We start from the raw sequence: 13966 nt of genomic DNA, 5'->3' as shown, positions 1-13966 counted from the left end.
CAAATCTAATGTCAAGGAGCTTATTGCCTGTGTTTTCTTTTTTTTTTTTTTCCTTAAAGATTTTATTTATTTATTTGACACAGAGAGATCACAAATAGGCAGAGAGGCAGGCAGAGAGAGAGGGGGAAGCAGGCTCCCTGCTGAGCAGAGAGCCCGATGCGGGACTCGATCCTAGGACTTTAAGATTATGACCTGAGCCGAAGGCAGAGGCTCAACCCACTGAGACATCTAGATGCCCCACCTGTGTTTTCTTTTAGGTGTTTTAGGGCTTCAGGTCTTACATTGAAGTCTTTGATCCATTTTGATTAATTTTTGAATATGATGTTAGGTAGTGGTCCAGTTTCACTCTTGTATATGGCTGTCCATTTTCCTTAGTACTACTTATTGAAGAGACTGCCCTTTTCTTCATTATGTATTCTTGGCTCCTTTGTCATAAATTAATTTGACCATATATGCATAAGTGTATTTTGGGGCCCTCTGATCTATTGTGTCTTGTTTTTATGCTAGTACCATACCGTTTTGATTACTTTGATTATTGTTTTGCTTAGCTCTCTTTTATAGTTTGAAAGCAGGGAGCATGATGCTTTCAGCTTTGTTCTTCTGTTTCAAGATTATTTTCATTATTCAGGGTCTTTTGAGGCTCCATACAAATTTTAGAATTTTTTGTTTTATTTCTATGAAAAATGCACTGGAATTAAAAAAAAATTTTTTAAAGATTTTATTTCTTTACTTTAGAGAGAGAGAGCACACATAAGCTACAGGAGGTAGAGGAGGAGGGAAAAGGAATGGGGAAAGAATCCCAGGCTCAGCGTGGAGCCTGATGTGGGGCTCGATCTCATGACCTGAGCTGAAATCAGGAGTTGAACACTTAACGGACTGAGCCATCTAGGCACCCTGCCATTGGTATTTTGGTAGGGGTGGCATTGAATCTGGGTTGCTTTAGGTAATATGGATATTTTAAGAGTCTCATGCTCTACCGACTGAGCTAGCCGGGCACCTAGTATGGACATTTTAACTATTAATTATTCCAGTCCATGAGCATAGACTGTCTTTCCATTTATTTGTGTCTTCAATTTCTTCTATCACTGTCTTATAGTTTTTAGTGTATAGGTTTTTAATTTCCTTGGTTAAATGTATTCCTAGGTTCTTTATGCTTTTTGATATATCCCTAAATTTTCCTATTGAATTGTTGGTCTTTTCCCAATTGATTTATAGGGTTATTATTATTATTTTAACATTCTGGATACCAACCCTTTGTTAATTGTATATGTTGCAAATATCCTGTTTTTCTTCTTAACTTTTTATGGTACCTTTTGATTAAAATCTTAATATAGTAGAATTTATCAGTTCTTTGTTTTTTGGATAATGCTTTGTTGTGTCTTTTTCAGGGAGTCATTCCCTACCAAGTTTATGAAGATACTCTTTTTATATTTTCTCCTAAAAGGTTTTAGGTTTTGCTTTTTATATTTATGTCTTTAATTTTTGTAAAACTATTCTTTGTGCATGGTATGAGGGTAGGACCTAATTTTCCAATACTCAGTTTTCCTAGTATCATTAATGGAGTAGTCTTTTTTGTTCCCTACTTCTTTTGTATGTCTAGGCTCAAAATATGCATGGGTTTGATTATGAGACCTCTCTGTTATGTTCTTTAGGTCAGATTGTCTCTTCCTACATCAGTACCATACTTTTTTTTTTTTTTTTTTTTTGACAGACAGAGATTACCAGTAGGCAGAGAGAGAGGGGGAAGCAGGCTCTCCACTGAGCAGAGAGCCTGATGCGGGGCTTGATCCCAGGACCCCGGGATCATGACCTGAGCCGAAGGCAGAGGCTTTAACCCACTGAGACACCCGGGCACCCCAGTACCATACATTTTTAATTTCACTAAGGATTTTTTGAATTAAATGGATCTTGAGTTTAGTAACCAAAGGAGCTGCTATTTACTTTATGATAATGAAGTTTTATAAAAATATAAAGTTTGTTGATGGGTTCCTTTGGCAAGATTCTATTGAGCACCTTCACTATGCCAGAACCATACCGGGATTGAGGATTTGTGCAAGTATAAAGCAGACAAAACTCCCTTCTTATGGCGCTTATGGAGCTTATGGTCTAATCGAGAAGGTAGACAATAAACAAACAAATGGTAAATTTCAGACAGTGATAAGAGCTACAATGAAAATCATGTTCAATGAAGTGATAGATATAATTGTGGCAGAGTGAACAATAACCAAAAAAAAATTTACAAGTTGTATTGGGAACTTACTATCACAAGTACCATGAAGAGCTTTTCTGAAGAGATAACATTTGAACACAGATAACAAATGATGAGCGGGGTCAATAGTGTGAAAGTCTGGGGTCGGAGTTTTCCAGGTAGAGGGAACCAGAGAGTTAAAGGCCCAGAGACTGGGGCAAAATGCCATGTTTTGAAGAATACCAAGGCCATTATAGCTAGAGCCAAGTAACTAAAGAGGAGTGTAGTAAAGAATGAGATTGAAAAGGTAACGGTGGGGAGGGAGGGCAGCCACTTCTGAGTTCTTACGCCATGAATTTATTCCAAGTATAGAGGAAAGCCATTGAGGAAATTTCTGCATGGTGCAGATCTGATTGATGATTTACAAAGATTGTTCAGGCTTCTATGTAGAGAATGAGTTCTACACAAGCAAGGAGCAAGACAGTAAGTTTGGAGACTAAGTAAAAATCTGTTGCTGTGATCCAGTGGGAAAGCAACGGTAGTTCAGAACAGGGTGGTAGTTGTGGAAGAGGGGATAAATAAAAGGATTCTTGGGTATTAAGGGGAGGTTTTTTTGAATTTTTACACTGAAATTTATAGGGCTAAAATATAATTTTTTTTAAAGATTTTATTTATTTATTTGTCAGAAAGTGAGAGAGAGTGAGCACAGGCAGAGGCAGAGGGAGAAGCAGGCTCCCCACAGAACAAGGAGCCCGATGTGGGACTCGATCCCAGGACGCTGGGATCGTGACCTGAGCCAAAGGCAGCTGCTTAACCAACTGAGCCACCCAGGCGTCCCTAAAATATAATTTTTAAATGATTTGAATTTAAAGCAATTGATTTAGAAGATATGGTGATAAAAATGTGAATATGAAATTCTGGTTAAGTTAAAAATTAAATCTGTAGTGAAGACAGAATCATTCTCCCTCAAGATAAACCTAAAGTTTTTGTAGGCAGAAAGCACAGAAATGTAAAATGAAAGGACATGGAGACCTTAGGGTACTGTGGATTTGGTCACAATTTACTCTATTCATTCATTGAGTATGTTTCTCTTTTCTGTCCTCTCTGCATCTGGGCATTGTTTATCTTTATTAGTAGCTTGGCCAGATAGGTGAATAACAGCCTTAAACACTATTTAAATTGATTATTGGGGCAGTGAACTTTTAAGAGATTAGACTTTGGAAGCAAATGCTGAGTTGGACATCCTATCTCTATTACTTAGTCTTAGGCAAGACAGTCTCTGAAAGAACCTCAAGTTTTTCTATCTCTAAAACAGAAATTATACCTACTTTTCAGGAAAATTAGAAATTAGAATAGAAATTCTAGTGAATGTAAATATTTTATTCTGCTGTTAATTTGCATTTTTTCTAATTACTAATGAAGGTTGACTCTCTTCATGTGTTTCTTGACCATTTGTATTTCTTTTATGAAATGTGTTCCTTGTTTATTGCTTTATTGGCAAACATAAAGAGTTAATAGAACAATGAAAAGTCCATAGTAATCTGGGAGTACCTTTCATCATCAGTTGACTATGTATTTTCATTTTTATAATGTCTATATTTTGTGTAATTTGACTCTTGCATACCTATCAATTTCTCTTGGATTGATGGCAAACTACAATTAAAAGAACAAAGCAATTAAGCAAATTAAAGTATGGAATTGGTAAAATGAATGTAACCATTGAGGCTGTTTCAGTCTTAGTTCTAGTCCCTGTTATTAAGTATGCCATTTTGTAAATTATAACAGAAGTACTAATTCTTTTTTCTTCTTTCCTTGAGCTGTGGTAGCAAATAGTGACGAATCTCAACTTCTGACACCAGCAAAGATGAATCAGCGCCAAGGGAAAGAAGCTTATCCAACGCCAACCAAAGATTTGTATCAGCCATCTTTTAGTCCAGCAAGCCCTCATAGTCAGGGTAAGAAATTGTGCTTTTAATTTTGTTGTTGTTTTAAGGGGAGAATGACATTTTAGGTCTACCATAACTTTTTTCTTGTTTTGGTTTTATGGTGTTCTTTTTATTTGTTTTGGTCATCCATTATACTCTTTTTTTTTTTTTTTTTTAAAGATTTTATTTATTTATTTGACAGACAGAGATCACAAGTAGGCAGAGAGGCAGGCAGAGAGAGAAGAGAGAGGAGGAAGCAGGCTCCCTGCTGAGCAGAGAGCCTGATGCGGGGCTCGATCCCAGGACCCTGGGATCATGACCTGAGCTGAAAGCAGAGGCTTTAATCCACTGAGCCACCCAGGCGCCCCTCCATTATACTCTTGAAATGAGTTTATTTTCCTTTAAAGTCCTTTTAATTCCTCTTCTATTCTCTGGTGTACTTGGTTAAGTTATACTTTTTGTCTAATTGAGTGACTCTCAAACTTTGTTTTCTCAAGACCGCTTTACAATGTTAAAAGTTATTGAAGATCTCAAAGAACTTTTACATGGGTTAACCTATTGATATTTATTGTAAATTAGAATGAAGAAATTTTAAAAATGTTTTGATTCATTTGAAATTATAATAAACCCATTACAGGTTAATATGAATAACATTTTTATTAAAAAACAGCTATGTTCCTCCTTCCCTTTTCCTCAAAAGAAAAAAATTGCTCAAATTTGGCACTTTTGACATTTTGGGCTGGATAATTCTTTGTTGTGGGGGGCTTTCATGTGTCTTGTGGGATACTTAGCAGCTTCTTTGGCCTCTACCCACTAGATGATAATAGCATTTTCCCCAGTTGTATACAACCAGAAATAGCTGTAGACTTTGCCACATGTCCCAAATTATCTTTGGTTGAGAATTACTGTCATATAATTTTTGCAAATCTCTTTAATATCTATCTAAAGAAAAGAGACCTGCATTTTCATATCTGCTTGTGCAGTTCATCTGTTAGGATGTGATGATTTGATTGAAGTATATGAATACTTGATACATAATTGCACATAGTCTTTTTTGATACTACACCAAAATTTGACAAGTGGTAGTTTTTTAAATACTGGTTGCAAGATGGAATCTGAAACATATCAATAATCTTTTCATACTTTCATAAAGTCCATTGATCTGTCTTGAACTTTGAATGGCTTTTTACTCATGCATGATTTTTTAACATCATGCATTAATCATTTGGGAAGTAGTTGCTTACTGAATTATGCATATCAAGTGGTGACACATTTTAAAATACAATACAAAGATGAGCTTTATGCATATTTCCCTTGTCATACAGAGTATTAAAACCATATGTCCTCAAGATTTAAGATTAATAATATTTAGTGTTTCATCAGAACATCTATAAGTGAAAAGGGCCTTTTACTTTAAGTGAATGGCAGTGAAGAAGTAAGTGACTACTACAGTTGGGTGCTTCTGCCTTGATATGTGTTAAGGTGCCAGCGGTTTTACCCAACATTGCTTTTGTACCATCAGTACAAATGTCAACACAGTGAATATGTATTATGGAACAGTTTTGACCTTGCAGACTCTCTAAAAGAGTCTGGGGACTCCCAGGGATTATGGATCTCACTTCCTAATTCATAATTGATAAATTTTGTATATTGAATTCTGCTTCTTACTAAAGTTTAATCAAATGCTTTGAACTCTTGTACTATAATAGCCATGGTGGAAAGACTTCTGCTTTTAAAACTGAGCACTTAAATTTGGTGTTTGAAAGCTAATAAACACTGATGTGTCTGTTTTTATGCCAATACCATGCCATTTTGATTACCATAGCTGTTTTATAGTTTGAAACCAGCGAGCAAGATGCCTTCAGCTTTGCTCTTCTTTTTCCAGATATTTTGATTATTCAGGGTCTTATATGGTTCCATACAAATTTTAGAATGTTTTGTTCTCTTTCTGTGAAAAAGTGCCATTGGAATTTTTTTTCTTAAAGATTTTATTTAAGGGGCGCCTGGGTGGCTCAGTGGGTTAAGCCGCTGCCTTCAGCTCAGGTCATGATCCCAGAGTCCTGGGATCGAGCCCCACATTGGGCTCTCTGCTCAGCAGGGAGCCTGCTTCCTCCTCTCTCTCTGCCTGCCTCTCTGCCTACTTGTGATTTCTCTCTGTCAAATAAATAAATAAAAAATCTTAAAAAAAAAAAAAAGATTTTATTTAAGAGAGAGAGCATTGCAAGGGGTGGGGAGGAGCAGAGGGTGAGGGAGAGAGAGGGCAAAAAGAGTCCCAAGCAGGCTCCACTTTAAAATACTTTATAAAATATAAATATAAATATAAAATACTATAAAAATAAAATACACCCAATACTTTAAAAAATTTAATTTGGAGTCTTAACTATCACAATATCTCTGTGTAATTAGTCAGGTTTTGGTGTCGTGACTTTATATTATTTTTTAAAGATTTTATTTATTTGAGAGAGAGCGCGCATGCACACAAGCTGTGGGGAGAGGCAGAGGAAGAGGGAGAAGCAGACTTCCCTAGAGCAGGGAGCCCAACGTGAGGCTCGATCCCAGGACCCTAGGATCATGATGTGAGCTGAAGGCAGCCTTTTAACTGACTGAGCCACCCGGGTGTCCCAGTGGTGTTGTGACTTTTTGAATTATTCTTTGAAAGTAGGTTTTAGTTACTTCTTTTTAGATGAATATTAATTGGTAAATAGTAAGTTACATGATCACTTTCTACTTTATTTCAGTGGAAAATGTTTTCCTAGTCAAGTGGTTGTTGGAAAATTTTTATTTACCATTGTTGGAACTGGAAAAACTTTATATAAAAACAAAAATAATGACTATGTTAATGTTAATGTTTATGAAGTAGTTGTTGAATATATTTTGGAAAGTTAGCATTTTTGTTGCCAAAATGCTTTTTGAAGCTTGAAAGTGGATATATGGTACACACTGGTATAAATAACCTTCATTAAAGGATATAGCTTATGTGGTTTTTCCATTCTCTGCACCACAGTTGTGACTGTAATAGTTTCATCTAATTCATTTATCTGTGTACTAAAATATTTAGAAGAATTCTTTAATTTCGGACTTAATGAAGCAAGAAAAAGGTTAGTTACTAATAATTAAAACTACCCTCATTTATACTTATTATGAACATTTTCAGGCGAACGGAATTTGAGAGAATAGTACAGGAACACTAATATACCATTAGGTAGATTTAAGAAATTATTAACTTTTTTTTCATATTTGTTTCATTTATTTGAGGGTAAGGCTAGAATATTTAGAATAAGTTACAGACCTCATGATGTTGCACCCCAAAATATGTAATGCAGTTAAGAAACTTTTTCTTACATAACCATTAAAGCCTCTATTTAACAGAATTAATGATAATTACTTAATATAGGCTGATACCTAGTCTATACTCAGATTTCCTCAGTTCTTACATCTTTTAACAGTAGGCTTATTACACAGTAGGCTGATCCAAAAAAGGCTCATAGATTGTGTTTGGTTGTTATGTCATTGTATTTCCTTTAATCCCAAAGAGTCTCCTTGTTTACTTTTATTTTTTCTTGTTGTTATTGACTTTTTTTTTTTAATTGGATCAGTGTTCCTATGGGATGTTTGACTTTTTACATTGGATCACCTTATTGCAGGATTATTTCATTTGTTTTCCTATCTTCTATATATTCTGTAAACTGAAAGTTAAATGCAACATTGATTACATTCAGATTGAATATTTGTGGGGACATTATTTTGTAGGAGATGTGTATTGTGGGGGAATGAATGCCATATTACATGAGAATTCGCCTCATGTTTGATTGTCTGACTGTTAGTGACTTAAGATTAATCAGTAGATTCAGGTGGTAAGAGCCTTTTCCTCTTCATTGAAAATTACATGCTTTGTTCCCTTCTCACACTAAAGTAAAATAGATCAGTTGGCACCTGGTAAGTAGTCTTTTTCCCCATCAGCTTTTTCCTTAAATGTGTAAGCACCCTTTGATGACCATTCAATCAGTTAAAATATTAGGAGTTGAAAATGGTGATTTTCTAATTTTGTCATTCTTTTTACATTTGTTACTAAAATTTTCCTATAAAGAAGTGATAATTGTCATAGAGTTGCTTGGTAAACATTGAAATATAGTTCCTATAGGAAAGGCAAGATAAACAGTTGTTTCTTCCAGAGAACCTGTTTTTAAATTAAAGAGATGATGTAAAGTTTGTTTCCAGTGGTGACACGTAAATTTTTTTGGCACTTAAGGTTTGGTTTGTTTTTTTAAAAGATTTTTTTTTTTTTTGACAGAGATCTCAAGTAGGCAGAGAAGCAGGCAGAGAGAGAGAGGGAAGCATGTTCCCTGCTGAGCAGAGAACCCGATGCGGGGCTCGATCCCAGGACCCTGAGATTGTGACCTGAGCTGAAGGCAGAGGCTTTAACCCACTGAGCCACCCAGGCGCCCCTAAGGGTTTTTTTAATATGATAAAGAACTTCATACCTTTTAATATACTCATTGTATTTCAATTATTGGTAAAATGCAGATGACAGTAGTACCTAGCACTAGGTACTATTATAAGGCTTAAAATGTTAATACATATGAAAAGCCTAGAACATAGCTTGGTAAATAATAACCATTCATGACAGCTGATTTAATAAATAACAATTATTACTATTATTATTTTAAATAAATGATTCTTTTGGGTTGAAAGCTGATACTTCAGTTGTTGTACTTCAGCATCTTACAGAGGCTCATTTAAAGATTCCTTCAGGATGGATGCCCATGTAAACCTCTCATTTGCAAAAATAAAGCAGTTGCAGTGACAGTTATATCTTGATTTGCACCTAAATGTTTCTGTATTAATTATGGGTAAGTTAATATTTGTGGAGTGAATTACATACTGAATGTTCCTATTTATTTATTTATTATTTATTAAAGTCAGCCTGTTGACTTTGTGTAATGTAAAATATCTCCCTCTGGTTTAACTACTGAAATTTATATAATAGTTTCCAAGTGTTAAATTTGTTTAAAATATATTAATTAACTTTTTAAAAATATTTATCTTAGAGAAAGGGAGAAAGAGAGTATATAGAGTGGGAAGAGGGAAGGGCGGAGGGAGTGAATCTCAAGCAGACTCCCCGCTGAGTAAGGAGCTCCACACAGGGCTGAATCTCACAATCCTGAGATCATGACCAGATCATGACCAGAGCTGAAACCAAGCGTCAACAGACTGAGCCACTCAGCACCCCGCTATTCATTAATTCTTGATTATGATGAGGATTATGATGATATGAGGATTATGATGAGGATTATGATATGCTGGAGGAAAAGAACAACTGTCCTATGAACCTCTTTGAATTGTCTACCATGTCTCAAATACTCTTGTTTAGTATTATCAGCTTCTGAATGGAAAGAGTTAGACTCCCAAAAACTTACTGACAGTAATAATGACTAACATTTAATGCTTTTTACGTCTCTAAGTACTTTTTATACACATTACTTACTGGAATTCTTGCAAGAACCTTATGGTGTATGAATCATTCTCCCTGTCTCACAAGTGAGGAAATTGAGCAATTGGTAAGGGTAATTTACTTGCCCCCATACACACAATTAACATATGATAGAGTTCAAATTTGAACCTAGATATGATTCCAGAACTTGTTTGGTTTTTTGTTCTTGTTCTTTTTGTTTTGTTTGTTTGTATGTGTGCATGTGTGTGTTTTTAGTTTCAATGAATTAGTAATTGGATTTTTTGAGGTTCAAGTTTTCTGAACTTTTACCTTTGGCTCCCGTGTCTTTTGATAGAACCCCATTATGTATTGAATGCTTTTGTGGAGATTTTTCTTTTTCTTTTTCTTTTCTTTTCTTTCTTTCTTTCTTTCTTTCTTTTTTTTTTTTTTTAGTAATATGTAACAGTGCAATTATGAAGCGTGGTAAGTTTATGTTTTATAAGAAATTGGCCAAACTAGTTCCAAAGTTGTTGTACCATTTTATATATCTGTTAGCAGTGTATGAGCATTTCAGTTGCTCTGTATTCTCAACCTTTTTTATTTAACCACTCTATTGAGCATGTAGTGGTATCACGTTGTGGGTTAAATTTGTATTTTTCTTACAACTTGTAATGTACATCTTTTCACATACTCATTGGCCACTGGTATATTTGAAGTGTAAGTTCAGAGTTTTTACCCGTTTAAACAACTGGTATGTTTATTGTATTATTGAGTTTTAAGAGTTCTTTGTGTATTTCAGTATCATGCTTTGCTAGCTGTGTGTGTTGTATTTGCTTCAAGTTTTGGCATATCTTTTCATTGTACAAATGATTTATTTCAAAAAGCAGGTGTTTTTTAATATTGATGAAGCCCAGCTTATCATTTTTTGGCCTATGACTCATGCCCCCCCGCCCACAACTAAAGAAATCTTTGTGTACCCTAAGGTTGCAGAGAACATTTTCTGTGATCTCTTCTGAAAGTGTTAACAGCATTAAGGTTTGATCTCTTTTTTTTTCATTCTCACTGTTACATCTTAAGCCAGGTCCTTATCATTTCAGACCTATGTTACATAGTACCACACCCTCCTGATTCTATTAGGACCTTGCCCTCCAGTATACCAGGCTCATCTTTCTTTCTTTTTCTTTTTTTAAAGATTTATTTATTTTAGAGAAAGAGTGTGCATATGTGTGCAAGTGGGACGAGGGGCAGAGGGAGAGAATCTTCAAGCAGACTCCCTGCTGAACGAGGAGCCTGATGTGGGGCTCAGTTCCATGACCCATGAGGTCATGACCTGAGTCAAAACCAAGAGTGGGATGTTGAACCGACTGAGCCACCCAGGCTCCCCTCAGGCCCATCTTTCTTAATAAAACAACCAAGCAGAAAATTACTGTTTATGTGTTAAGGTGAGATCATAATGGGAATGGGGCTTAAGAGATATATATAGGCAGAGAGTACATAGATCCTCTGAAGTAGGTCTCCAAGGGAAATAATATGAATAAAGAGAAATAGAAAATTACAAATGAAAATACAACTTTTAATTATTCAAGCTTGTAACCAGAAAGTTCACTAGATGCCTCAATTTCTGTCACTCCCGTTTTCAAAAAGTTGACAGTTGACTGTTGCCTGACGCAGTGGCTGCTGAGTCTGGCTGTGTCTGAGAATTACCTGGTAGCTTTGCTTAGATACAGATTTCTATTCCACCCTTATAAAGTCTCTAGGAGCTTTTTTTTTTCCCCTCGAGGGCAAGACCATGTATTTATAAAGCTCTCCAAATGTCTCTGATGTAGTAATGTTTGGACAAATAGTCAAGAGCAGAAAATCCATATTGCATAATCTGGTAGTCAGGACTCTTAGTTTGTCTGATTTTACTGTACCTTTCAAATTTCATTTCGTGTTTCGTGTTTCCCCTCCTCATGAACCCAGCAAGGTAGCTTGCTTCCCTGTTCCCTAGCTTGGCTATGCTTTTATTTATCCTGGTTCTCCATTATGGAATGTCCTCTCCCTTCCCTTTGCTTATCTGAATACTTCTCATATACTTGGGTGCCATTAGTAAAAAATGGCCTCAGAGTAAGGATCAGATTAAGAGTGCTTTTGTACGATTTTATGTGGAGACTTCAGGAGGATTTAAGGCATTGTCTCTTGGATTCTTTCAGCTAGACAAAGGGCTTCAAAGGGTCTTAAAACTGTACCTTTTAGAAAGTCTCAGCTAGCCAAAAGAGCTTCTGAGGCTCTTAAAGTCTGCTGTCCTGTAGCACCATGACATAGCACTAGGTAGTGTATGGTCTATCTCAAAGAAATTTGTGGTTGTGGCATCTGTTTCACTGAAGTTATTCTAATAAAATTCATAAGAAACTCACAAAGTTTTTACAAGAATGGTGCTAATGGAAGAACCACCAGCTTAGATGGAAAAAGACAGAGGTAGTTCAAATAAGTAGAGCCTTTGTGTGTGTGGGGAAAATCCCAGTCTTGAGTGGGCATGAAGCAGGCTGAGAAAGCTCCACTGTTGCAAACATGGACCATTTCTTAAGAAATAGGGAGACTGACTCAGAGAATGGAGTGAGGAGCCCAGAGGGCAGAGTCTAGATCCACAAAGGACTATTTGCAAAGAACATGACTGTGTTCTACTCAAACTGCTAATGACGTGTGCCCAGCAAATTTCACAATTGCTAGCACTGTTGTGCCTTCTGTGTAACTCATTATCCTCTGCATCTTTTGAACTCAAGTCTTCATTGCAGTCCTATCCCTGGCTTCCTGCAGTGGGGCAAATAAGTTATCTTTTGAGGTGATAGGATTTTGGTTTAAGAGGAGCTATCTCTGATGAGCTATATGTGAGGAAGTAAACCTGAGGAGTACCATTTGCACTTGAATGTGGCTTAAATAACTAGATCCTGGCCTTAAAGCCAGTGCTATAATAGGATGACATTTTGGTTAGGGGGAGATGATGAGTGTATTTTACATGTGGAAGGAATGTGAAGTAGGTGGACTGTGGTGTATTTCATTTTCAAAGACGACTGCAATAATGTCTTTCATCTTACATGCCTTTTTAAAAAATGTGTCCTTGCAACTTGCCTATCAAGAAATGGACTTTATTCTTAATCTACCCTAACCCCCATTCATTCTAGAATGGCCATGTGACTGCTATGACCAGTAGAATATGACAGAAGTGACATTCTAGGACTTTTGAGACCAGACCTTAAAAACACCTGGTAACTTCTGCTTTCACATATTAGAGGAAGCCAGCTTCCGTGTAAGAACTCTCACTATCCAGATACTACCATGCTCTGTGGAAGCCCATACTGGCTTGCCCCCACTTGTTGTAGTCATCCCAGATACATGAGTGAGGAAGTTGTATTGGGTGTTCTAGCAGATAACTCTGTGAATCAGATATTAGCCCCCCCTACAACTTAACCTAAATTGCAGAATTGGGAGCAGAACGTTTCGTGTTCTAAACCAGTAAGTTTTGGGTAGTTTAAGGTATAGCAATAGATAACCAAAATAGTAAGCAACACAGAGTGATTAGAATTACATTTATAATTTTGGAAGAATATAGTATATATGAGAAGATTCATTACCAGTTTGAGGTGTATACAGCCTGGATGAGAGTGACAGTGGTGGGAATTAAAAAAGAAAGAAAAAAAAAGATTTGTCAGCGATTAGTGATTGATTGGATGGAGGTGAAAGTAGAAAGAGTGAAGAAAGAATCAGCAATGACTTCTGGATATTTTGCTTGGGAAACTAATTTAAAAGTTCACCAAGATAGGGAACTATGGAGGAAAACCAAGTTTGGGGGAAAGATGCTGAGAACTCCAGTTTTGGACATGGTGAGATTTAGACATGATGAGAAGTATGTTAGAGCTACTATGTGATATGTTAAAGAGGAAATTGGCTTTATGAGTTTGGGACTTAGTAGAAACTTCTGCACTGGAAATGTAGATTTGGAAGTCATCAGCATAGACAGAGTAATTAAAGACATTTAAAACAATAATGTGTTGAGAGATTCCCAGACAGTATTGTTTTTTAAATGAAGTAGAATAGAATCAAAAGATCAGAGCTTATCTGATCTGTGAAATTTTTATTTGATACTCCCTATGCTTACAAACATACTTGATTAAAATATATTTCTTCTTGTGAGTTATAAAAAGTTTGGGAACAATTGAAGCTTGAAAAAAGTAGTTGGAATACCATCCTAAAAAAATGTCAACATTTAAGGGTCTGAAGGAGAAAGAATTGGTAAAGGAGGGTTGTATCCCAGAAGAATGAAACAGATGGTTTTATGAAGGAAGGGGAAGTGACCTATAGTTTTACATATAGCTCAGAAGTCAAGCTAGTTAAGACAGCTGAAAAATTATCCATTGTCAAGATGTCATTGCTTGCTTTCGTGAA

The 13966-nt window shown here is 36.0% G+C and overlaps 1 protein-coding gene across 7 annotated transcripts in view; it reads left to right on the top strand.

Annotated features, from left to right (window-relative positions):
* Positions 1 to 13966, top strand: part of OSBPL8 (oxysterol binding protein like 8) — a 169185-nt gene that overhangs the window by 78969 nt on the left and 76250 nt on the right. For 4 of the 7 annotated variants that reach the window (XM_047742862.1, XM_047742859.1, XM_047742865.1 and 1 more), the window contains one exon: positions 4006 to 4143. In XM_047742862.1, the coding sequence (XP_047598818.1) occupies positions 4006 to 4143 (138 nt within the window). The remainder of the gene's footprint in view (positions 1 to 4005; positions 4144 to 13966) is intronic. The other 3 variants (XM_047742863.1, XM_047742861.1, XM_047742866.1) reach the window with 1 other exon arrangement.

Source organism: Lutra lutra, chromosome 8 (genome assembly GCF_902655055.1).
Source record: "Lutra lutra chromosome 8, mLutLut1.2, whole genome shotgun sequence".
Classification (NCBI taxonomy): domain Eukaryota; kingdom Metazoa; phylum Chordata; class Mammalia; order Carnivora; family Mustelidae; genus Lutra; species Lutra lutra.
This window is presented reverse-complemented; position numbering and strand designations above follow the sequence as displayed.